The 27192-nt window shown below is 37.0% G+C and overlaps 1 protein-coding gene across 4 annotated transcripts in view; it reads left to right on the top strand.

Moving 5' to 3' along the window:
- The window catches only part of Cep290 (centrosomal protein 290), an 88124-nt gene that overhangs the window by 20696 nt on the left and 40236 nt on the right, over positions 1-27192 (top strand). For 2 of the 4 annotated variants that reach the window (XM_006513528.3, NM_146009.3), the window contains 15 exons: positions 421-583; positions 2244-2344; positions 2419-2506; positions 4044-4156; positions 5677-5761; positions 6215-6357; positions 6891-7055; positions 7911-8060; positions 9534-9649; positions 10211-10313; positions 10402-10632; positions 14987-15160; positions 20306-20417; positions 21775-21980; positions 22858-23009. In XM_006513528.3, the coding sequence (XP_006513591.1) occupies positions 421-583; positions 2244-2344; positions 2419-2506; positions 4044-4156; positions 5677-5761; positions 6215-6357; positions 6891-7055; positions 7911-8060; positions 9534-9649; positions 10211-10313; positions 10402-10632; positions 14987-15160; positions 20306-20417; positions 21775-21980; positions 22858-23009 (2102 nt within the window). Of the gene's footprint in view, positions 1-420; positions 584-2243; positions 2345-2418; positions 2507-4043; positions 4157-4340; positions 5100-5317; positions 5411-5676; positions 5762-6214; positions 6358-6890; positions 7056-7910; positions 8061-9533; positions 9650-10210; positions 10314-10401; positions 10633-14986; positions 15161-20305; positions 20418-21774; positions 21981-22857; positions 23010-27192 lie in introns of all 4 variants that reach the window. The other 2 variants (XM_006513526.3, XM_006513527.3) reach the window with 2 other exon arrangements.

Here is a 27192-nt window from a genome sequence, read left to right on the forward strand (position 1 = left end):
TGCATGGGACAATTTCAATATTTTCATATCTGTTGAGGCCTGACTTTTCATATCTCTAAATTGATTCATCAGGCAGCTAAGAATACATTCTGATTGGTATGCTTTATCTCTGCCTTTATGTCTGTCTGTATGTACTCAGTGTTCAATTTGTAATATGCTGAGTCACATTGCCTTTGGGCCAGATGTTTATATTCTGCCCTCTTTACTAGATTTGGTTTATAGAAGCACAGTGAAAGATAATATGTACCATTAATATGTACTATTTTTATTTTTTATGTATCAGTTATAAAAAGTCTGCCATTTAAAATACAGGTATAGGTAAGTTAACCCATCACCTTAATAAAAAAAGTAAATTCATACCTTTGATTTGTTTATTCAAATAAATTATGAAATATTGAAGTTAGATGGGGTATTTTTCAGGGAGTATATGGCTTAGAAGATGCTGTTATCGAAATAAAGAATTGTAAAGCCCAAATTAAAATAAGAGATGGAGAGATGGAAGTGTTGACCAAGGAGATCAATAAGCTTGAGATGAAGATCAATGACATCCTTGATGAAAACGAAGCCCTTAGAGAGCGGGCTGGTAAGCTGTTTTCTGAGATACTGCTTTGTCCTCAGTCTGATTTTGAAGTCCTTTTTGTTTTCTTTAGGTTGGTTTTACTTTTGTAGGGGAAGTGGTCCTAATCCTCAAGCAAAGTGCACATATTCTGCTGAGGTGTTCTCCTTCCTGCCCTCTCCTTCCCCTTTAGCTCTTACCTTACATTTGTTTATTTCTTTCTAGCAGTTGGTGGTATTTTTACCCAAATAAATGTTTCTGTAGAAGCACTTAAACAAAAGTGGAGGTACTCTGACAGAAGTGGGTTTGGGGCTTGATAAAGAACATGGCTTTCATCGACCCAGTATGCCTTCAGTAATAATCGAATGGTGAAAGTGCATTGCGTTATGCTGCATGTAAGAGGATAGCTGGTTCTCTGCAATAAGAAACAACTGTACAGCCGGGCATGGTGGCGCACGCCTTTAATCCCAGCACTTGGGAGGCAGAGGCAGGCGGATTTCTGAGTTCAAGGCCAGCCTGGTCTACAGAGTGAGTTCCAGGACAGCCGGGGCTACACAGAGAAACCCTGTCTTGAAAAACCCAACCAAACAACAACAACAAAAAAAGAACAACAACAACAACAAAAAGAACTGTATGAATTGTTAGCTTACAAAATGATTTTTTGAGGCCATTTAAAAGTCCTTTGTAAACCTTTTAAGGATATATAAACACATTATAAACTGCTTATATTTTCTTGCGTATTTTAGGAGTTCCATTTAGTCTAAGATGTAATTTCCAAATATAACATGGGGATTTATGTACTTTTAAAATTAGGGGTGAAATATTTAGTACTACTACTTTACATGGGGTAAGTTATAACTAAAGTGTCCAATCTAAATTGCTTCTTTAAAATGACTGATTTATATAGTGATTCATTGTGCTCACTGGCTATCAATTAGTGCTTCCTAGAGTTAAACTAACAATCGAGGAAATCTTTGTGTAGAAGAAAAATAAATACTTTATATTGATCATTTCTGAAATAATTTAACTAGAACTTAGGATTATACTAGGTGGTTAAGCTAGATTTCTGATTGACGTGACTAGTCTAGTCCCAGCTAGGAATGTAGACGTATGTGTGGATAACTTATGACCTATCTAGACTGCTGGCACAAACACCATGTTTCTTGTCTGTAATGGGTTTAGCTTTTAATATCCAAAGTCTGATGCACAACTATTTAGACTGTCTTGGTACTTGATTTTCACCACCTAGTTATTTATGAATCAGGTTCTATAATGGAGGCATATAATGGAGGAGTTAGGTTAGCTGAGAGGTTTAAATCAATAACAACATGATTAGTAATAAAGATTGCTATTTGACAAGTATCACTCTAAGCATTTGATTTAGTCTAATCATATTATTAAATGTCATCTCCATAGTAAGTTTCAAGTGAGCACTGAGTCGTTTACTTAATGACAGACTTTCTTAGTTAATGAATTGCAGTACCTTTGCAGCATCCCCATATGCGTTTGTTAGGACTTTCATAATTAGCTAACATTTAGCTTTCTTGTAGTATAACTGTCTAGACATCTTATACAAGAAGGCTCTATGTTTCAAATGATAATGAATACTACTTATTTGGTGTTTTGTGAAGATTTTGTCATTGTTTTGCAAGTTTTTAAGTTTGTAATTATTTGCTTTCTATTTCAGGCCTTGAACCCAAGACAATGATTGATTTGACTGAATTTAGAAACAGCAAACGGTTAAAGCAGCAACAGTACAGAGCTGAGAACCAGGTTCTTTTGAAAGAGGCAAGTGATGCTCGCTCAGTTGACGAGTTTCTTATCTGAACTAAGGAGAACTACTAATAACTCGTGCTTTGCAGATCGAAAGTCTAGAGGAGGAGCGTCTTGACTTGAAAAGAAAGATTCGTCAAATGGCTCAAGAAAGAGGCAAAAGGAACGCAGCCTCAGGTATTCTCAGTTACCCGAACTTGGAAAGAGTCACGCGGAAAGCAGGCGCCTGCATGTGGGGCGGTCTGTGTGTTGAGGATGGTTGTGCTCTGTTGCTGTGCATGTGCTCTCACAAAGAGATAACTGGGTATAATTGAGTGTGACCCTGAATCTGAGACAGTTAAAGAATTTAGATTGGAATTATGGACTTTTGAAAAATTCAGTGTACACTCTGGTCCCTACCTTGTTATGTCGAATATCTTAAAACAGTAATTTTTATATTGCTGTATTTCATCCTTAGAATGCTTCTTTGTTCTCAAAGCTGTACATTGGGAGTACTTAAATTAAATTTTATTAAAATTTACTGGAATTTTTCATTAATCTTATATTAACATTCATTTGTTCACCTTCCTTTTAAAAGGACGGTGTGATGTTTATAACAGCTATTGCAGTTCACTTTTTGAGGATCATATATAGACGCTTTCTTCATATATATATATATATATATATAATATTTCCATATGTCTGTTTGCCTGCTCTATGTATGCCCGTGCCCGTGGAAGCCAGAAAAAAGCACTGGATCCCCTGGAGCCAGAATTCCGTGCAGTTGTGAGCTGCATGGTGTGGGTGCTGGGAACTAAACTTGGGTCCTCTGAAAGAGCATTATACACATTTAAAAATTAAAATATAGAGAGATTATTTTCTCACCCTCCTTTACCTCCCATGTCTCATCCCACCTTCATCCTGTGTGTGTGTGTGTGTGTGTGTGTGTGTGTGTGTGTGTGTGTATATAAATAAAACTACTGAATCCATTAGTGTTGGGCTTATATGCTTGCTGTTAGGGCTGACACTTGGCATTGGTATACTGGGTAGAGGACTTATCTAAGGGGAAGACAAATTCTCCCTCTCTCAGCATTTTTCAATTTCCTGTAACTTTTCATCTAGTGTTGAGGCCCAGTGTCATTTTCCCTGTCCATGTTAGTATATTAACTGGCATTTTCATTGTTCAGGTCTTGTTTAAACGGCTGTGCTGTTGCAGTTTCATGGGTGTAACTTCTATGTCGTGTACAAAAGACTCTATCTTTGCTCAGATGTCCTGGTCCTCTGGCTCCTAAAATATTTCTGCCCCCTTTTCTGCCATGTTATGCTAGCCTCGGGTGAAACCCTAGTATTGGGACACTTGTCTACCATGTATAGAACCTGCACAAAGTCACTTGCCAGCAGCACACACAAAAAAAGTAAAATGTAAATATATACAGTAAAAATTTATGGGTTTTAATTTATTTCTTTATATTTTTAAAATGTCTTACTACTTATTAATGGGTACTTTAAAATTAATACAGAATAAAATGATAAAGATGATAAAATTCAAATTATTGCCTTATTGATATAGCTTATTAAAATAAGCTAGATCAAAGTTATATTGGCTGCATGTTGGTCAAAGATTTTAAAAATATTAAACCATTTTTTGCGTTAAAACTTTATTCTTGTATTAGGATAAAAGAGTTATTATTTTTGTTGTTGCTGCTTCTTATTTGTTATTTCTTTCGTCTTGTAGGATTAACCATTGACGACTTGAACTTATCTGAAACCTTTTCTCATGAAAATAAAATAGAAGGAAGAAAACTAAATTTTATGAGCCTCAATAATATGAATGAAACACAATCAAAGGTAAATAAAACAGTAATGCTCTGACTTAAGAAGAAGGAAAAATGCTAGCAGTTGGGTATTTTTCTTCACTTAACCTCATTTAGCACATCTGCCCCCTTAGCTTATTAAATAATAATTTTTGCTTGTTTAAATAGTGTGGTGATCAGAAGATTGATTAATGAGACATTATTTACTTTGCATACAGATTAAGAGTTCAGCTAAAACAGAGCTGCTGCATAGGAGGCCATCATTCAGTGTTGTACAGTCAGATCAAAGTGAGGCAGAGGAGAACATGGCCACACGATCCTTATCGAGAATGCTGTCTGGAATCCATCAGAGTGTAGGCAGTGCAGGGGACCCTATTGTCTCCTTAACCAGATGCTCCTCATTTATGCAAGTGAAAGACAGCAGTGCAACTCCAGAAGCTATTACAATAAGGGAGATTTTTAAAGCACCATGCCTACGATCTTTGAGAAAGCTAGAATCGTTAGTCAGTACCTTCAGTAAGGACGGCAGTGAAGAACTAAGTGAATACTTATGCTCTCTCTCTGATGACCATATGAAGAGAGGGTCAGGAAACCATCGAGGTCTAGAGAAAACCAGGTTCCTACAGAAGAGCAGTTCATCTTTTCAAGTGTCACCAGCAGCTGCAGAATTAATGCAGAAACTATCACATAGGCAGAGCTCCGCAATATTTCCTCAACAGTCGTATGACCGTGATGTGGATAAAGTAACGTCAGAAGATAACCAGGTCTATTCTCAAATAGAGCATGCCGTTCTCAGTTTGAAAGACGATAAAGGACAAAGTGAATTACCCTCCCAAACTGAGATGCTGAGCAGTAAGACCCAAGTGAATCTTTCAGATCTTGTGCCCATTACTGCCCAGTCCAAACCGTCTCTGATACACCCCCTTGAAAAGCTCATAGGGCAGCCACAGCGCCAGCTAGCGTTCCTTAGGTCTCAGGTGAGCTTCCTTTCCAAATAGATTCATGCAATTCCTGGGCTACTACTATTACTATTACTATTAACCGGAGTTCTCTAAAAAATTCTGGAAAGATTTCTTTTTACTTACACATTAACACTCATGTATAACAAATCTATACTTTTAAAAAATCTAAAGTTGCAGTATATTTGCATTAAATTTGTTGACTCCCCTAATTAATACATTAAATGTTTCTTTAGAACGAAACCATAGTTCAGGACTTACCGATCCAAGAAGAGCAGAGTAGAAATGCAGAATTAGAACTTGACCATCAGAGAAGCCAGGCAGAACAGGTAGTGTAAAGATCGACCATTAAGACAACGATATAGTTGACGCTAAAGACAGAAAACCCCTGTATATCTCTGTGCCCTGCCATGGGGAATGTGGGTGAATGAGGTGGTAGAATCGTGGCCATCTCTGTTTTGCCCTCTGGACTTTATAACTGCTATGCTGCTCTAGCTTGTTTTCTGGTGGGCTAAACTTGAATCAGTAAAGCATTGTTTTAACTTGAAACCTGCTTATTACTGAGATATAACACATTTTTATTCTCTTTGTTCAGAATGAGTTTCTTTCAAGAGAATTGGCTGAAAAGGAAAAAGATTTAGAAAGAAGTAGGACAGTAATTGCTAAATTCCAGAGTAAACGTAAGTCACTCTTATGTCTTTCTTATCTGCTCCATTTTTTAAATCTTTAATTGCCTTTATAATATATAGCTCAGTCTATGTTACTTAGCTTTGTAGTTTACATTGCTATGTTTATTGTTATAGAATATTTCCAGTTTTTATGAAAATATGTGTCACATATTTTATGCTCAAGTGAAGGTAAACTTATAAACATTTAAAGATTTTTAATAGGTCAAAGCTATGCTATATCTATCTGTATTTACATATATATTAATTTTCATTTATATATTTGCATATGTATATTACTAAAACAGGTGTGGTGTTTAATTCAGCATTTATGTTGAATTTATAGTTGAATTTTTTATTTCCTTGTTTGTTTTTCATTTTTTTTCCATTTGAAATCTGTCATGAAACAAGAAGTAATATGTTGTAGAAAAGACCTATTCATTTAACGTGAAAAAATTATAATTACAGTAAAAGAATTAGTCGAAGAAAATAAGCAACTTGAAGAAGGTATGAAAGAAATTTTGCAAGCTATTAAGGACATGCCGAAGGATTCTGATGTGAAAGGAGGTGAAACATCTTTAATCATCCCGAGTCTTGAAAGACTGGTTAACGTAAGTTATGTTTTCACGTTAATGTCTGCATTCAGCCAACTCATCTCCTGTATTGGTTTCATTTTGATGCTGTGATAAAATACTCAGTTAAAAAGCAACATAAGAAAAAGGACAAATTATATTCCAGGCATAGCCTGTTGTGGCAGGCAAATGCAGACAGCTGGTGCCAGCTACAGCTGCTCAGCACTGCGTCCACAGGCTGGCCGACTGATGCTCTACGTGATAGATGAGTGAGGACGTGGACATGGAAGGAGTCAAAGTTATTTGCTCAGCTAATAAGCTGGCTCATGAGTGCTGATCATTTTCTAATCTATAAATATTTACTAAATGCTATTTATTTTAATGAAGTAATTACTGTGTAATAAATACACTAAACTTAAATTTTATAAATATTACTTCATAAGAAATATAAATAGCATATTAGACATTGCAGTGAGCATGGAAAGATGATTAGTTATTTAAAGGCATATTTTTCTTGACTATGATTTTACTGTTTTTCATTGCATTCATAATACATTATATATATATGCAAGGCTATGGAATCAAAGAATGCAGAAGGAATCTTCGATGCCAGCTTGCATCTAAAAGCCCAAGTTGACCAACTTACAGGAAGGAATGAAGAATTAAGGCAAGAACTCAGGCAATCTCGGAAAGAGGCTGTAAATTATTCACAGCAGTTGGTAAAAGCAAACTTAAAGGTAAAAATTTTATTAAATATAAGAAAATATTAAACCTATGATTATCTTTAATAGGAAACTTCCTAACAACACTGCTTTATGAGGGGAAGATGTCCTTTGTGTTCTTTCAACCCTAAGACCACGTTTTTTTAAAGAGACTTTGAAAAATGTTTCTAGTCTTTGATAATTTCATATGGTATATTTGATCATATCCTGCCCTTCTCAGATCCTTCTTAAGTTCATATTTGTTGTCCATCTTAAAGCAAACCACCTACAATAAACAAAGGCAAACCATGGGATCTGATTAGGGATGGCCGACTAAGTACTGAGCATGGTGCTTGCCCTGGGGGTGCTTCATCACCCAGGGTTTCTCTACTAAAGAGAGCAGATTTTTTTTTCTCTCTCCTGGTAGCTACCAATTAGAAAGCTTTTTCACTAGGGTTGGGACTTTGTGACCACATCCTTTTCTCTGTGCTGGGGTCTTGTCAGGCTGCTCTTGTGTAGATATGGAGTGTACTCTCACAACCGTCTCGATGAGTTCTGATGTGCATGTGCCCTGCTGGGTCTGAAAAATGTGTTGTCCTTGGAGCCATCTACAACCACCGGTCCTTTTGACCTTTCTGCATACTCTTCCACGTAGATCCTTAGGCCCTGTCTCGGCTAAACATCCCAGCATCTCACCCTCTGCACATCGTTTTTTAAGAAGTTATGTGGAAAAATAAGTTCTTTGCACTATAAAAGAGAAAGGGATAGCTCTAAATCTAATTTTAGGCATTCCTAAGACAAATTAAGGCTTAATTTAATTGATTCATGTCAGTATAACTTGCTGAGTTGTAGTTTTCCTAAATGCGATAATCATTCCTGGATTGTTTCCAGATTGACCACCTTGAGAAGGAAACTGACCTTCTACGTCAGTCTGCAGGCTCCAATGTAGTATACAAAGGCATAGACTTACCCGATGGGATAGCACCATCCAGTGCCTATATCATCAATTCTCAGAATGAATACTTAATACATCTTTTGCAGGTAATGAGAATTTTTATCTTAATGACAGTTTTGATAGTATGTTTCTGAATTTAGTCTATGAATTTTTTTGAATTCTCAGAATAAATAAATATATTGTTAGTAGATAGTCAGCTGGACTAATATAAATAAAGAAGTTTATTCCATTTACGTACATGTAAAATATGTTCGTGATTTTCATTCACTTGTGTGTTATTCATTTGAAATATAGAAGGAGACGAAGAATTATAAGCAGTCAATAGGAAGTAGATGAGTATTTGTGTTTATTGCTGCTTAGAAAAGTGAGAGAATGAAATGCTAAGGTTTGGTGGTGTTTGGTGCTGTTATTAGAATTGTCTCTTTTTGTGTAAATCACAAGAAAAGCTTGCAAGTAAACTTGACTTCCGTCTAACCTTTCCTGTGTAAACTGTTAGCTGATAGGGTACTCACTCTATTATAACACTTGCCCTGCAGTTGCTTTACTGTTTGCTGTCTATATAATGGGATTAAAAGGAGCTGATGAGGTATTTTTTTCAGATTTTCATTTACACTTTAATATCTACAGCATCACCAACCCTATTACTGTACTTAGAAAAATCTACTCAAAACCACCAAAATACACTTGTAATTGTAAGCTTCCCTGTTTCCCACTGCTAGGTTATCAGTTGGTCTGATACTTGAGTTACACTTATCGTTTCCTGGTTTTATATTTGGGCATGACATTAGTCTTGTCTTTATTTGAATATGTGTGCTACTCAAGTCAGATAAGGGTAACTTTAACGACAGAGCAAAACATTTCTTTAAAATGCATCTTAGACCACTACTCTGAAGTACATAGAAATATTAATGATTTATTTTCATACATTATAGGGATACCATCAACAAATAATGGCAACCTGGTATTGTCATGCTTTATCTAGGATTTGTAGTTTTTATTTTTATTAAAAAAAATGGGGACCAACAAAATGTCTCAGTATGTAAAGGTACCTGGTGCCAGCAAGCCTTTAATAACCTGTGTCTGTGTTCAGTCACTGGGACCACATGGTGGAAGGAGAGGTTAGACTCCACAAGTGTCTGACCTCTAAATATGCCCTGTGCATGCACTGCATGCAAATAAATGATTATGGTGAAAACCACCGTTTTACCATAGCTAAAGAGAAAGAGGCTAATTTTAGTGGTGGCACAGTAGTATATGTTGGTAAAGAATATGTGACTAAGTAATAGGAGTTGAGTGTGTAACTTGTCAGTCAGATAAACAGTTGTGCTTAACGTGAATTGTGGATCTGATAGTTTGTGTGCTTACTGCAGCTACCATATTTAAAAGAATAATTTGCTTGTCTTATAGACCTTTTTATGTATATTGCCTCATTCTTTTTACCTTATAAAGTGTTGAAAATACTGAGTTTGAATAATCATTTTGGAATGTGAGCATGCAGTTTCCAGATTCAAAACATAGTCTAATGCTATTTATATTCTTATTTATAAACCAAATTTTAGGAACTAGACAATAAAGAAAAGAAATTAAAACATTTAGAAGATTCCCTTGAAGATTATAACAGAAAGTTTGCAGTGATTCGTCATCAACAAAGTTTATTATATAAAGAATACCTAAGGTATTTATATTTTGAAAACTTTATAAATATAGTTTCACTATTGTACTGACAGTCACAAAGAAAGTATTGATCCTTCTCCACATAATCACTGTTGAGAACATGTTTAAACATATTTCTTTTTTTTTTTTAAAGATTTATTTATTTATTATATGTAAGTACACTGTAGCTGTCTTCAGACACTCCAGAAGAGGGCGTCAGATCTCATTACAGATGGTTGTGAGCCACCATGTGGTTGCTGGGATTTGAACTTCAGACATTTGGAAGAGCAGTCGGGTGCTCTTACCACTGAGCCATCTCACCAGCCCTAAACATATTTCTAAACTGGCTTAGTGATCGTAACTCTCTGTATCTGGGACTGATAAGAGTTTAGTCAGATTCCAACACTCGGTAGGTGTGCGGCATTGAGCAAGTTGCTCTGACTTTACTGTCTGTCTTTCATTCTGAGAAACTTTAAAGCTCTCATAACCTAAATGTATCCCTCTTGTGGTTCAGCACTTTATTCGGTTTACTTTATTCTCTTTTTTATTCTTTTTTTCTAAATCATTATTGTATTTGTTACAGTGAAAAGGATATTTGGAAAACAGACTCTGAGATGATAAGAGAGGAGAAGAGAAAACTGGAAGATCAAGCTGAGCAGGATGCTGTGAAAGTAAAAGAGTACAACGTAAGTGTAGCTCCGAGCACCCTTCTGGCCGCAGGGACACATGAGGACAGCTCCGTTCACTCAGTAATGTCGCTGTGGTTCTCTCCAGAATTTGCTCAGTGCTCTTCAGATGGATTCGAACGAGATGAAGAAAATGCTCTCAGAAAACAGTAGGAAAATCACCGTTCTGCAAGTGAACGAGAAGTCCCTCATCCGGCAGTACACCACCTTAGTGGAGATGGAGCGGCACCTGAGAAAGGAAAACGGGAAACACAGGAATGACGTCATAGCCATGGAAGCCGAAGTCACTGAAAAACTTGGAAGTTTGCAAAGATTCAAGGTATTTCTGACATTTCTTTGCTCAGGAACTTTTTGGGTCTGATGATAGTGAGGATCGTGTGCATATATCACCAGGGCTAACGGTTAATGTCTATTGACATTTGGTGTAATTACTTCATCCATTTTTTGTAGGAATATTTAAATTGTTGACATTTCTCTCCTAAATATTTTTAGTGTACATCTCTACAATGGAAAGCTTTTGTTTACACAACTGTAATAATGTCACTCTACTGAAAACACTGACAGTTTTCCCTTTTTTCTCATGTGTAGGCTGTATTCAGTTTTCTTTGGTTTTCTAGGATTTGATGGTGAATAATGCATTTATTGAATTTGATGGTTACATGTCTTAAATCCCATTACTGCAACCTATTTTGCTTTGTTATACTTTTCTCTCTGAGGAATATTTAATTGATCCATTTTATTTTGTTTTTATCAAGTTTCGCTCTGAGGCCTGTGTTTTGATTCAATTTAAATAGTTTTAGCAAGAATATATCTTAAACAATAATCATTAGTTCAAACGATATCCTGGTTTGGATGGTGTTTTGTGGGGAATTACATAGTTTTGGATGTACACATTCATTTGTTTTGTTTTTGTTTGTTTGTTTTCCGAGACAGGGTTTCTCTGTGTAGCCCTGGCTGTCCTGGAACTCACTCTGTAGACCAGGCTGGTCTTGAACTCAGAAATCTACCTGCCTTTGCTTCTCAAGTGCTGGGATTAAAGGCATGCGCTACCACTGCTCGGCTTATACCTTCATTTTTAAGTGGTAAGATTTCACATGATTTAAAAAAAGGCTTTTTTTATTTTTCTCAATAATTTTAGCATTCATGGTTAGTGCCTGGTATCACTAATTTTTACGATTTTCCCATTACGTTAGTGTTTTACATCCTTTAGGAAGCGGAAAACTTCTTGTTATTACCCAGGGCATCTCGTACTCTGGAAGTGTATCCCCACTGTAAAGCAGGACGAGTGCTTTGATCTCTCCTTCTCACCGCCAGTTATAGAAGGCAGGTGTGTGCACGTGTACAGGTGTAGGCAGGTGTGTGCACGTGTACAGGTGTAGGCAGGTGTGTGCACGTGTACAGGTGTAGGCAAGTGTGTGCACGTGTACAGGTATAGGCAGGTGTGTGCACGTGTACAGGTATAGGCAGGTGTGTGCACGTGTACAGGTGTAGGCAAGTGTGTGCACGTGTACAGGTATAGGCAGGTGTGTGCACGTGTACAGGTGTAGGCAGGTGTGTGCACGTGTGTACAGGTGTAGGCAGGTGTGTGCACGTGTACAGGTGTAGGCAAGTGTGTGCACGTGTGTACAGGTATAGGCAGGTGTGTGCACGTGTACAGGTGTAGGCAAGTGTGTGCACGTGTGTACAGGTATAGGCAGGTGTGTGCACGTGTACAGGTGTAGGCAAGTGTGTGCACGTGTGTACAGGTATAGGCAAGTGTGTGCACGTGTACAGGTGTAGGCAAGTGTGTGCACATGTGTACAGGTGTAGGCAGGTGTGTGCACGTGTACAGATATAGGCAAGTGTGTGCACGTGTGTACAGGTGTAGGCAAGTGTGTGCACGTGCACAGGTATAGGCAAGTGTGTGCACGTGTACAGGTGTAGGCAGGTGTGTGCACATGTGTACAGGTGTAGCCAGGTGTGTGTACAGGTGTAGGCAGGTGTGTGTACAGGTTTAGCCAGGTTTGTGTAGAGGTATGTTCACATGTGCACAGGTGTAGGCAGGTGTGTGTACAGGTGTAGGCAGGCGTGTGTACATGTGTATAGGTGTAGCCAGGTTTGTGTAGAGGTGTAGGCAGGTATGTTCACATGTGCACAGGTGTAGGCAGGTGTGTGTACAGGTGTAGGCAGTTGTGTGTACAGGTATAGGCAGTGTGTGTACAGGTGTAGGCAGTTGTGAGTACAGGTGTAGGCAGGTGTGTTCACATGTGCACAGGTGTGGGCAGGTATATGCACATGTGTGTGCTCTGGTTCTGAGGTAATTTCTTTGTTTCCCCATAAAGTTCTTCTGTGGCTATCATGAGAGCGTCACAGACTTTTAAACAGTAGGCACATCTTACTCAATTGTTAATTCTCATTACAGGCTTTTGATAATGGATGTTAGTTATTTTAGCAAGGACCCATTGTTTTTTTGTGTTTTGGGTTTTTTGTTTGTTTGTTTGTTTTTTTCGAGACAGGGTTTCTCTGTATAGCTCTGGCTGTCCTGGAACTCACTTTGTAGTCCAGGCTGGCCTCGAACTAAGAAATCCTCCTGCCTCTGCCTCCCAAGTGCTGGGATTAAAGGTGTGCGCCACCACACCCGGCTCATTGTTTTTTAAAACCTAGCTTGATGTGTTTTCTGGCATAATAATGTTTTCTAGACCTAACATACATACTACTTCTGCTCGGTTATAAAGTAATCTAATTCCTTAAGGAGCCCTATTTCTTTGTAGAGATGAAAATATTTCCATGCCCAGAACTTATTACACCATGTCTGTCATTGCTTTGAGAATATTATTGCTGCTTCTCTCTTTCCTTGGACAACATGTAATGTATATCTTTAGAATGTGAATTCATATTTAACTTTGTAGTTTTATGTTCTTCACTATTTTACATACAGCTGAGAGATTAAAGTATTTATATCATATATTAATTTAAAATAATAACAGCTGTAATACTTCTTAATATATCCTAAAACCGCTTTAAAGTTCTTATGTTCCTTGGAATCTATCTCCTGAACATACATTGGCAAAAATAACATATTCTAGTAATTTGAAATGATACTTTTTGCTTTCAATATTAGGATTTTTTTTTTGAGCTGAAATGAACTATATAAAACATTTGTATTTTCAAAAGATTCAGTGTGAAGTGTCTAGCTGCTGCCCCTGCCCTGCTACCCTGATAACAGAATATCCTCCAGGTAGCTCTTCTGCAACAGAAGCAGTCACGTGCATCTGGACTGTCACGTGAGAGCTGGCTCTCTCAGATGAGGAAGTTTTGAGACTTACAAATGTTCTTGTTTTTATTATTGTGGCTTTTAAAACATATTGGACTTTTCTGAAGTTTTGCCAGTACAGAGAGTATGAAATATACGAGCTGGAGGTTTCTGCCATCCTCCTTCTTTCTTGTTTCTTCAACCACAGTTTTTAGGGTTCGTGATTTTTTTCTTTTTTATAGAAAATAAGAAAAGAGGATATTTTAACGGAAACAAGACATAATTCATGTCTTTTAACCAGCCTTCACTGCAAAATGAAACCAGATGCCTCTAAGGTAGAATAGTATATGCTCATTTACATGAGGGGAAGCTGTTTGAATTAGACAGAAAGTTCACTACACTCAGGAGTGAATTAGAACTATAAGAGCCTCATCTCCCCTTCAGTGGTTTGGTTCTTTGTTGCTCCCATGATCTCACTGTACTTTCTTATCATGGAGCATTTCACTGGGAAGAACTGGAAAGAGTCCCGGCTCCTTGTTGGTGTTCATCAAACCACCTCCTGCCATTCATGAATGCCTTTTCAGAGCTATCGGAGAATATTGCGTTACCCTCTTCCCAGGACTCTACCGAATACCTCAGATTATTAAACTTAGAAACAGAAAAAGGTTGTTTTGGTTCAGCTACTTGAAGGTTTGGGACTATGACCTCATTACCTTTGGACTGTGGTAACTCGTATACATCATAGTAAGAGGGCGGGTAATAGGGACCTTGTCACTTCATAGCCAATTATAATGAAAAGAAAAAGAGGGCACCAAGACAAAGGTCCCACGGTCCTCTTTGAAAGCACAACTAAAGTGATCTTAGAGTTCACACCAGCACCAGTCTTAGCTGGTGCCACTTCCGGATTGCACCGTGCCGGAGAAGACTGTAGCATGTGTCTTTGGGGGAATGTTCTATATTAAACTATAGCAAACATGAAATAAGTCAATTAAATCCTTATTGTTACTATTTAGGTATTTTAATCAGTCGATAACAAGAACCAAACCTTGCGTTTGTGTCACTTGAAGAAAGCAGACATAGACAGCATACATTAATTCTGTCACTTAAACTGCCAGATGCTTAGTGGATTTTAATCTTCTATGACTTAGAGAAGGTATCCAAAGATATCTTCTGCTTACTATACTTTCTCAAATTCATTGTACTTCCTTTTTCTCTGATAACTTGTAAAAGGACTCACTTAAATCCTTAATTAAAACTTTCCAAATAATTGTTTTCTACGAGAAAGAATAACAGGAAATATTACACATTTTTCAAATGGCTTTCAACTATTTTGCTTTCAATTGAATTTTCTTTTTAAAAAGTGACTAAGGCTTTGCCAGAAAAAAATATGCAAAGTTAACTTGGTATATCCTTTTTTTTTTTTTTTTTTTTTATTTTTCAGGAAATGGCCATCTTCAAGATTGCAGCTCTTCAGAAGGTTATAGATAATAGTGTTTCTTTGTCTGAATTAGAACTAGCCAATAAACAGTACAATGAGCTGACTACTAAGTACAGGGACATCTTGCAGAAAGATAATATGCTTGTTCAAAGAACAAGTAACTTAGAACACCTGGAGGTGAGTGTCTATGACCTTTAAACCTTGTTATTCCAGTCATTTACTTTAGGGCATCCTGGGGTCTGTAAGAATTTTGCTGATTTCAAATGATTAAAATTGGTTCTTATTTATCTAATAATGCTGGAGGTATGATAATAGTTATAATCTATCTAATTGTGGTTTGTCCTGGATATCAATGCATATACCAACATGTGACATACTATGTATTTATAATTGCAAATGACTTGATGGTGACTTTATCTAGGTCATCCTCTTATGGCTCTTGTATGATTTAGCTAAGCCAAACTTCTTTCACAGCACAGCTAGGATATGGTAATTAAAGAGGGAAATGCTATTCTGTATCCATTTCTTTCTTTTCTGACCCTTTCAGAGTCCCTAGATTCTATTTCTTTTTTTTTTTTTTTAAGATTTATTCATATTTATTCATTTATTTTATGTAGCTGTCTTCAGACACACCAGAAGAGGGCATCAGATCCCATTACAGATGGTTGTGAGCCAACATGTGGGTGCTGGGAATTGAACTCAGGACCTTTGGAAGAACAGTCAGTGCTCTTAACCGCTGAGCCATCTCTCCCGCCCCTAGATTCTATTTCTTATGATGGATTTATTTGACTGTGGATGCATTATTAGTGGCATTGCCTAGATATTGGATGAGCTTTCCAGTTTTCCATCCTTTCATGTTATAGAAATACTAAAAATCAGGGCGGGGATGAAGGAGATGTATATAAAAATATTTACCTGACAAGTCATTTGGATCTTGGAATGCATATGTCTTTGTTTCTTTTTTTTGTTTGTTTCCATACTAAATCACTTCATAACAACTTAAAAAAGGATCTCACAGATCATGATAGTGTGTATCATGGTAGAATTCAACATATCAGAATCTCAAAGTGCTGGTCACGTTGTATACACATTCAAGACGCAGACCAATTAATATTTTCTATTGCTCAGCTTGCTTTCTCCATTTTATATAGTCATTTCCACTAATAAGGACATGAATCCTGTCCCCACAGTCAAGATGGGTTTTCCTATATTAATTAATGGAGCCAATTATTATGGACCCATAATACTGTTGGTCCTATAGCAAGAAGGGAGTCGGCGAAAGGAAAACTGCCTTGCCTAGAAGCCTGTGGTCAGCTAGTCTGCAATATGTAGCAGAGGATGAAACGATAAAAATACTGCTTATTTCAAAATGAATACTAAGAACAGACTTCCAAAAGTTGTTCTTAGACCTCTGCATATATGTTAAGTCACAGGTGTGCCTACCCTCAAACACATGTCTCACGCAGCTTAGACATTCTGTCATGACTCTTAACCTTTGTATCCTTGGTGTTCCGTGTGGATGTGGATGTGTGTTTGTATGCATGTGGCACATTGCCTTGTGCAGATGAATATGCACATATGTGCATGTGAAGACCTGCAGTTGGTGTTGGATATCTTCCTCGATTACTCCTCACTTTTTATTAGTGAATAAAATACCTATTTTATTCTTGCTGTGGCTTCTGGGTGTCAGAACTCGGTCAGCATGCTACAGATAGCTTATCTTTGTTCTGCAGTGTCTGTTAGGTTAGGAAGAATCGAAGGACTCAGAATGACAGTTAGGTCAGTGGAAACTGATCAGAATGTAGTGTATGAAAAATAATTTTCAGTAAAATATTCCATTGAAAAATGATAATGGGAGTGGCAGGGGTACTGGGGTCAATGTGAAAATGCTCACTCACATACATGGCCCCCAGCCAGGGCTCAGAGAAGGGTTCATTTTCAGGTGGGCTTGTCTCCTAGAGTATGTGCCTGTGAGTGGAGCTCACAGTCTGGTACTCTTAGTGTACTTCAATGTCTCAAGCTATTGTCTAAATAGGAAGATAGAAATTCTGTTGCTTTCTATAACTTTGGAAGAGGGACATCTCATTCTTTACTATTGTCTGTTGCTCAACAAGGCTTCCAAAATTTACTTAAAGACGACATAGTTCAGTGCCCATCCCTCAGTATTAGAGATTTTAAGAGATTTGTGACCCCTTTAAGATTGTAAGTTTTTTTTTTTTTTAAATAGTCAATTAATTTATTTCTGGCCTGCTTGACAGCTACTTCAAACCTCAGTATTTCAAGGCTATTCTCTCTACTACAGAAGCCCATCACCAGTTATAGAAACTGTTAGAGACTAGTGTGGATACATACACCTTCAATCCCATCTCTTGAGAGTTAGGAACAATTAGATCATGAGTCCATTGCTAGCCTAGACTGTATACGAATGAGGCCACTGTCAGTTAGACTGCCTCAAACAACCAAACAAAAGTATGAGTGAGCATCACAAGAAGTGGGAATCTGTTAGTGTTTTCTTTGACTTTTATACTTTCTTCAATTTATTTATAATTTTAACATTATAATCACATCTTTTATGGCCTATCTTTAATGGTATTGTCTATACCTTGTTCATTGCAGTGGTTTCTCATACTGCTATCTCCAGACTTAAATCTCCTTTAATTTACTGCCACTAAATGATTGTCATAAACACTATCATCATGTCACTCACTTCATATTTAGGCTTCAATTGAATGGCAAAAGATCACATTATTTCTCTATTTACCTTAGGTTATTTCTTGGTCTTAGAAATTTCACAAACTGTCTTAGACACTGAGCTCCTACTTGCCTGCATCGTGGTTTTTTTCTTACATGCATTTTGTACATCTGTTTTGTAACCAGGTTTTCTCTCTTTTCGTTATCTTAGTAATTTTTATTTGTAGTTCAAAGCTGTTTTACTGCTGTTTCCCCCTCCCGCCATCCCCCTCGCCTGTACTGAAAGCAATTTTGTTTTCTTCTTTATGGTTGCTACCTATAGCAATACAAAATTCTACTATTTATGTTACATCATGACTATGTATTTACATGTCTGCCTCCTTTAGTGAAATGTAAACCTCTTATGAGGAAATGTTTAAGGCATTTCCATGTGAGTTTAAAACCATGGAATTACTGCTAATTTATTCTGAAAGGAGTTTTGAGGGATAGAATTGAGAGAGAATATGAATATAGGGCCATGGTTATAGTGATCAGGAAAATGTTGATACCGTTTAAGAGTAAAGTGTCATGAGAATGTAGACTATAAAAATCAGATTTCAAAATATAAAGAAATAGTAGAAGAAAAGAATAAGAAACACTGGACAGATAATGTGGAAGGCAGATGGGAAACTGGAAAATGTGATAGGTGAGGAGAAACAGATATAAATTGTGATAAAATGAACAAAAGGATTTGTTTTTATCTTTTTATTATTTAAGCACTAAGATACTATTGAAATTGGGGAAAATTAAAGGGTAGTAAAGAGAGACAGAAAAGAAAATGGCTCTGACATCTGGCATAAGGACTAAAGACCTAGGGTACAGGGAGGATAGGATATGAGCAATACCATGTGAAGTGAAGGTAAAAAGGGAAATTGAGTAGTATGGTATTTATTTTTATTTTAAAAAAAATCACAATGTCTTTTCATCATAGTTTTGCTTCCCACCTCCAATCACATCTTACTCACTTTTCTCCCCACTCGACTTTATGTTCTTTTGCTTTCTTTAAAAAAACAAAACCAAACCAAACAGGAAAAATAACAACCTTCCATCCAAAAGGAAGAAGAAAATCAATAGTCAAACAAAACAGCAAAGGACTGAAAATTAGTGAGACAGAAAGGACACACACACACACACACACCCCAAAATGAAAAAAAAAAAAAACCCTCAATATATTTAAAAGACCCTCAGGCCTCTGTTTCTGTTTATTTTATATTCATTGTATATAAAACTTGGCGTAATTTTATTCCTTAACAAAACAATCATATTTTATTTATTTTTATCTTGTATATTTCATTATATATAAATATATATAAATTTCTGCATGCTTACCCGGATCAGAAATTGCCTCCTAGGTAGTGGTTGAACTCACAATGGATGGTGTAATCCATATTAATAGTTAGTTAAAACAATCCCCCATACAGGTGCACACAGGCCAACCTACTATTGGTAATACTTCATTGAGACTCACATTCCCTAAATTCCAAAATCTGAAGTGCTAGGCTCTTAATATTGCTTGTTGTTGAAGAGGTCTTCTAATACACAGCCTTTCCCTAATTGATCCTTGTTTTCCTTATCTGTTCTTTCCAGCTCTTGTCTTGCTTTAGAGCAGAGGTTCTCAACCTTCTCTGTGGTGATCCCCAACTATAAAGTTATTTCCATTGCTACTTCATAACTGGAATATTGCTAGTGTTATGAATTATTATGTAAATATCTGCTTTCTGGTGGTTGTTATGTGACCCCTGTGAAAGATTACTTCAGTCACCTTAGGAATCGCAACCCACAGGTTGAGAAACACTGCTTTAGAGCAGTTGAGTTTGCTGAACATTGTCTCTTTTCATGGTTCATTGATTGTCAAGATGGGTTTCTTCTCATACTTTTGGTGTTAGTATAAATTCTGCTCTTACATAGATATGCCTGCTTCCTCCCCTCTTGTTCTGAACCATGTATATTTGCTTCCTAGGTCTAGAAGCTTTTGATGCAGTTTTTAATTTACCTTCTTATTGTCCATCATTTGTTGTACCTTCCCCGAATTCCTATCACACACACACACACACACACACACACACACACACACACACACACACCACAAATGGAGAAGCCTGTGAACTATGGGCTTTTGGCTTATTTCTTTTTATTGTTAACATCTAGCACCTGCCTCAGATGATGTGCTAGGGATGTGCATCTAAGTGCTTGTGTGAATGAGGCATGAGGCTCTAGTTCATGAAAGTTGGGAAAACCCTCACTCGTCCTTATTAGTTAAGATGGGTAGGTACATTCAGTGGTAAAAATGAATGCTTGGCGATCTAGAGACAGGTGTATTCTCTCTCTCTCTCTCTCTCTCTCTCTCTCTCTCTCTCTCTCTCTCCCTCTCTCTCTCTCTCTCTCATGTTTGTATGATGTGTGAGAAATTATAATTTGTAAAAATTTCTAGATCTAGCTAATTTCACTTTGTGATTTTTTTATTCTCATCTTTTTATAATGAGGCTTATTTAGAATAAAATGTAGATTGTGAGTTTTAAGGCTGCTGCATAAAGTCAAGGCAAAGCAGCTCTCATCATCATTGCTCATCTGTGGTGTCTGTCCGCTACGCAGTGTGAGAATGCATCGCTAAAAGAACAGATGGAGGCTATCAGTAAAGAGCTGGAGATTACAAAGGAAAAACTCCATACCATTGAACAGGCCTGGGAACAAGAAACGAAGTTAGGTGAGTCTTATTACCCTGGGAATACTAACTGATAAATATCTTACAGTGCTTTTTTTAGTTTTTTTGTTTTGTTTTTTTACTGAAAAATTCTTTTTTTTTGTAGCAGAATACATAGATGTAGTGTTAAAATCATATGTTATAAATCTATGATTCAACACTAGCTGTTTCTATTTTTTTCATTAATTTATTTATTCACTTTCTATCCTAATTACAGCAACCCTCCCTACTCTTCTTCCAGTCCCACCCTCACAAATCCCTCCCCCATTGCCTCCTCCCCTTCCCCTCAGAGAGGGGAAGCCCCACTTGGGTACCACTCTGCCCTGTGACCTCAAGTCACAGCAGGACTAAGAGCATCCTCTCCCCTTGAGGCCAGACCAGGCAGTCCAGCTTGGGGAAGGGGCTCCAGTGACAGGCAACTGAGTCAGAGAAAGACCCAGGTCCAATTGTTACAGGACCCACATGAAGACCTGTTTTAATTATCATTACAGTAAAAACTAATGATAATTTTGAAACACATGTTTTTCTGACTACAAAGTTTATGTGTTGTATACTATCTGATACCTTTTACCTTGAAATATCAAAGAAAATTTGAGGATTTATATTGCTTATATTTGCAGCAGTATATCATCATAACTCTCTTATGTATGTTTTTATTTTTATGTATTTTAAATAATAAACATTACTTGTTACATACTATACCAATTTATCAGAAATTCCAAGTATTTCCATATTTTAACCATTTTTCTTACAGAAATTTATGCAGTATCATATTGTTTGAGTGATTATAATTAAAGCATTATTTTTTTACTTTTGCCATTATTTATAATGCTACAGATATCTCCATTTATACCTGACTTGCCATATTATTGAATATAAAATTGTAATATGATATTGTTTGATATTGCATGCTTATAATACCCAAAATAATGCTCATGATTTGAGATTGTCTTGTAGATTTTCTTAATCATATCACTTAAGATTTTACTGTTGACTTTGGTGTTTGGTAACTTTAAAACTGTTGCACCTATATGTCTAAAGTCACACTGATGTCCTGTATTGTCCCAGTGCAATTAATATTACTTCCATAACAAGTGTTCATTTACTGCTTGTTACAATCCTCTAACCTCTGACAGCTCTACATTGACCATCACATGATTATTTCAGTAACATTACAGTTTTTATTGTCATTTGATAAATGGAGATGTTTATTCTAGAAAGAATACACAGAGAAGCATCAGAGAGGTAGGGATAAATAAATAAAATACAGTAATGTCTTAATTCAGAAAGTTCATAGAACTGTGCTACTTTTTTACACCTCTCCTGAATTATCTTTTGTTTGTTGTATTGTTGCACATAGGAAATGACTCAAACATGGATAAGGCTAAGAAATCAATGACAAACAGTGACATTGTTTCTATTTCAAAGAAAATCACTGTGTTGGAGATGAAGGAATTAAATGAAAGGCAGAGGGCTGAACACTGTCAGAAAATGTATGAGCACTTAAGGACTTCATTAAAGCAAATGGAAGAACGTAATTTTGAATTGGAAACCAAGTTCACTGAGGTTTGATACAATTTTTATCCTGTAATTAGACATTCGGTAGTAGACACTGGATTATTTCTAAAAACGCTGTCTCTAAGCTAGTGCACACATACAGCATTTTCATTTTATGTATGGATTTATAGACTATTCTTTTAAAATCTCAATTGCTGTACATCAAAGCACTTGTTTCCGTAGACAGATTCTTTCTTGCTAATGGTATGGTGTTGTTTTTAGTGAGTAGAAGAATGTTGTCTCTTTAAACCTCATCTCTTTGTTTAAAAAATATTCATTCTCTTCTGTACTCCAGAACCTGTTTGGGAGCTGAGACTATAGTAAGAGGCAAAATATTTAACAATTTTCTGTTTTCCAAGTCTTTAATATCAGGTAATTAAAGACACTTAATGTGGTCTGAATTAAGCAGTCTGCAGATACTCAACCACCTATGATTGAGTCACACTTTGCAGATGCTAAGGTTGACATAGGGTTCAAAGCATAAGTATCATTTTTTTCTTTTAAGACATTTAATGTTAATAAAAACTTAATAAATAATTTCATAAAACTTAAAAAAATTTGTTAAGTCGCTTGGATTTATTTGTAAGTACTTTGCTTATATTCAAAAATTAAGCAGTGATTGCCTGACATAAATAATTTATGATAGAATTAGACTATTATTACATCTTTTTTATAGTTTGTTCTTACTTCTTTATACCTGTTTCTGGAGTAAGGGAAAGAAAAGAAGCCTTTAGTACTCTAGAGACCAGAAGTTACGTGTCCAGACTCGAGCTGGAGTTCACTGGCTTTAGTTGACGCAGGTCCTGGCTGTTCTCAGCATCAGGTAAAATAGAGTAAATAGAATAACACTCCTGGGGATATTTTGTTGTTGTTGCTTTTCCCATAGCTTACTAAAATCAACCTGGATGCACAAAAGGTGGAGCAGATGTTGAGAGACGAATTAGCTGATAGTGTGACCAAGGCAGTAAGTGATGCTGACCGACAGCGGATTCTAGAACTAGAGAAGAGTGAAGTGGAGCTCAAAGTTGAAGTGTCCAAGTAAGTGCTTGAAAACAAATTTCATCATTTGATGAGTCTATTTGATTTGTCTTTAAGTTCAGTTTCAAATATATGGAGCAGTTGCTATACTCATTTTTTTTAAAGAAGAGGATTTATATTCTTTATGGTTATTTTTTAACCAGATGACATACATTGAAGAGGAAATAACATTACACAGTTTGCTTTTGTTTTCCCTGAGTGTAGAGCTGTGCCTGTAGAAGGCACTAAAACTGAGACAGAAACTTACTCCTAGTGCCTGTTTTGGGGGAAGGAGAGATAGAAGAGTCAGTTAGTATTTAGTTTATTCACTTTAACAAGAAAGAAATTTTACCTTTTTATAAGGTTGATGTAGACATATAATTCACATGTAGATTTAATTTAATTTCCTTAGGAGCTAGCTATGTGATAGGCATTGTGTAAGACATCAGACATATTAACTCATGAACTCTTGCTTAGGTAAACTGTTTTTTCATTTGGCAGTGGAAAATACTCCCAGTTACTTTAGAACACTAAATATATGTGCTAGGTAGATATTCTCCACTCACTTTTCTGGTCAGGTGCTGCTTTAGTGGGTGATCATAAGGAGCTTTGAGTTAATGTGTCAAGCACAAATAACTAGTGTATTTGTGTATGTGTGTGTGTGTGTGTGTGTGTGTGTGTGTGTGTGTGTGTGCGTGTGTATGTGTGTGTGTGTATGTGTGCGTGTGTATGTGTGTGTGTGTGTGTGTATGTGTGTGTGTGTGTATGTGTGCGTGTGTATGTGTGTGTGTGTATGTGTGCGTGTGTATGTGTGTGTGTATGTGTGTGTGTATGTGTGTGTGTTCATAAAATGACAGCCACCCCTTTACAGCCTTGGGAAACCAGTCGTCTTTAATCTTCACACTATGATTGACTTGTTTCTTTCTTCGCATAAACCTTACCTTATAAGAAGACTAATTTATAATTATTCATCTTATTATATTTTTTATTAACCACTAAACTACAGAGGCCTTCAGACCAATATGAGGAAACCTGATGCATATGTCCCACTTAGCTCAAATTGTTCTGCTTCAAACAAAAAGACTTTTTTTATTGAGCTTTGTAATCACAGAAATCATAAGAAAAATTTGTATAAATGCCCAATGTGTGTGTGTGCATGTGTGTGTGTGTTTCAGCTAATGAATAAGTTTTAGTAAATGAATCATGTTTTCTGTATGTAACATGACTTTCAAATATAATATAAAGGTCTGTGTATGAAGCACTTAACTTCCATATTGAAAAAGTTAAAATGGGAACTTTACATCGACTCCTAAGTGCAATGGCAATGGTTAACTTATCTCTGTTATCCTGCCATTTCCTTGTTTTTAAATTAAATTTATTTATTTATTCCCTTTACAATTCAATATCAGCCCTTCTCCTCCCAGTATACCCTCACAAAAGTCCTTCACCCAAGCTCCCTTACTCTTTTCTTTTGAGAAGTAGACCCCCCCCCACCTTGGGGTGCCAGTCCCCCACCCCCTTAACCTCCCTCTGATCCCCACACATCAAGTCACTGTGAGAATATGCACTTCCTTCCTACTGAGGTCTGTCAAGGCTATCCACTTAGGGGCGCAAGATCCAAAGACAGGCAGGCAGGCAACAGGCTCACAGACAACCCTGTTCCAGTTGTTTGGGAAACCCAATTGGAGACCAAGCTGCTGGTCTGCTACATATGTACAGGGGGATTAGGTCCATCCCCTGCTCACTCTTTGGTTGGTGATTCAAACCCTGTGAGCCCCCAAAGGTCCAGGTTAGTTAGACTCTGTTGGTCTTCCTGCGGAGTTCCTGTCCTCTTTGGATCTCTCAATCTTTTTTTCAACTCTTCCATGAGATTCATTAAGCTCCATCTAATGTTTGGCAGTGAGTCTCTTTCCATTGACTGTTGGGTGGAGCCTCTCAGAGGACTGTTAAGCTAGGTTACTGTCTTCAAGCATAAGAGAGTATCATTACTACTGTCAGGGACTAGTTCTTGCTCATGGGATTGGTATCAAGTTTGGCCAGACATTCCCTCACTCTCCTCCATCTTTGCCCCTGCACATCTTGTAGGTAGGACACATTTTCAGTCTAAGGCTTTATGGACGGGTTGGTGTTCTTATCCTTACACTGGGAGTTCTGCCTGGCTACAGGAAGTGGACACTTCAGGACCCATATCTGCCATTGCTAGGAATCTCATAGAGTGACCCTCTTAGACCCTCTCCTTGTTCCCGGTCTTTGGCACCTCCTAGAGATTGCCCCCCAACCCCCAGCTGATCTCTCTTCTATCTCCACTGCTCTTCTACCTATGTGATCTACCCCACCACTCCCTACCATCCCCTCTTCCACCCAGATCCCTCCTTCCATCCATCTCTGATATCTATTTTGTTTTCCTTTCTGAGAAAGATTCAAACATCCTCACTTGTGTTCTACTTGTTATTAGACTTGTTTGGGTCTGTTTATTCTAGCATGATTATCTTGTACTTAATGGCTAGTATCTACTTATAAATGAGTACATTCCATACATGTCCTTTTGGCTCTGAGTTACTCACTCAGGATATTTTCTAGTTCCATCCATTTGCCTGTGAAATTCATGATGTCTTTATTTTTAATGGTTGAGTAGTATTCCTTGTGTAGATATACCATATTTTCTGAATCCATTCCATTGATAGACATCTAGGTTCTTTACGGTTTCTGGCTATTATGAATAAAGCTGCTGTGAGCATCGATGAGCAAGTGTCCTTGTGGTACAGTAGAGCACCTTTTGGGAATATGCCCAGCGGTAGTATATCTGGGTTTTGAGCTGGAAGTATTCAGTCTTCTGAGAAACCACCAAATTGATCTCCAGACTAGTTGTTCGAGTTTGCATTCTCACCAGCAATGGAGGAGTGTTTCCTTGCTCCACATCCTCTCCAGAATATGCTGTCCTTTGAATTTTTGTTCTTAGCCATTCTGATTGGTGTAAGGTGGAATTTCAGCAGTCATTTTGACTTGCGTTTCTCTGATGACTAAGGACTTTATATGCTTTCAGCTATTCGAGATTCCTCTGTTGAGAATTATGTTCCTTGTACATACTTTTTAATGGGTTATTTAGGTTGTTGGAGTCTTAACTTCTTGAGTTCTTTATATATTTTGGTTATCAGTCCCCTGTTGGAATTAGGGTTAGTGAAGAACTTTTCCCAGTTTGCAGGCTGCCCTTTTATCCTGATGATGGTGTCCTTTGATTTACATAAGCTTTTTACTTTTATGTGGTTCTTTGTATTAATTCTTGACCTTAGTGCCTGAGACATTGGTGTTCTGTTCAAGAAGTTACCTCCTGTACTGGTTAAATGTGTCTGATTTTATGTTGAGGTCTTTTGATCCATTTGGACTTGAGTTTTGTGCAGGGTTATGAATATGGATCTATTTTCATTCTTTTATATGCAAATATCCAGTTACATTTGTTGAAGATGCTCTCCCTTTTCCATTGAATGGTTTTGGCTTCTTTGTCAAAAATCAAATGTCTATAGGTATATAGGTTTATATCTGGGTCTTCGATTTGATTCCATTAGTACATTTGTCTGTCTCTATAACAATATCGTGCAGTTTTTATCACTATTGCTCGGTAGTATAATTTTAGTCAGTGATGGTGATACCACCAGACGTTCTTTTACTGTTCAGGATTGTTTGGCTGTTGTGAGTTTTCTGTTTTTCCATATGAAGTTGAGAATTGTTCTTTCCATGTCTGTGAAGAATTTTGTGTTGGAATTTTGATGGGCATTGCATTGAATCTGTAGATTGTTTTTGGTAGGATGGCCATTTTCACTATGATTATCCTACTGACTCATGACCAAGGAAAATCATTCCATCTTCTGATATCTTCCTCAATTTCTTTTTTCAGGGACTTGAAGTTCTTGTCATACAGGTCTTTCACTCGCTTGGTTAGGTTTTTTTTTGTTTGTTTGTTTGTTTTTGTTTTGTTTTTGTTTTTTTATGTTATCTGTGACTATTCTAAAGAGTGTTGTTTCCCCAACTTTTTTTTCAGTCTGATTATCACTTGTGTAGAAGATGGCTACTGATTTCTTTGAGGTAATTTTGTATCTAGCAACTTTGCTTAAAGTGTTTATCAGCTGTAGGAATTCTCTAGTAGATTTATAGGGTCACTTACATATACTATCATACCATCTGCAAATAGCAATTCTTTGATTTCATC

This window comes from Mus musculus, chromosome 10, assembly GCF_000001635.26.
Source record: "Mus musculus strain C57BL/6J chromosome 10, GRCm38.p6 C57BL/6J".
Classification (NCBI taxonomy): Eukaryota; Metazoa; Chordata; class Mammalia; order Rodentia; family Muridae; genus Mus; species Mus musculus.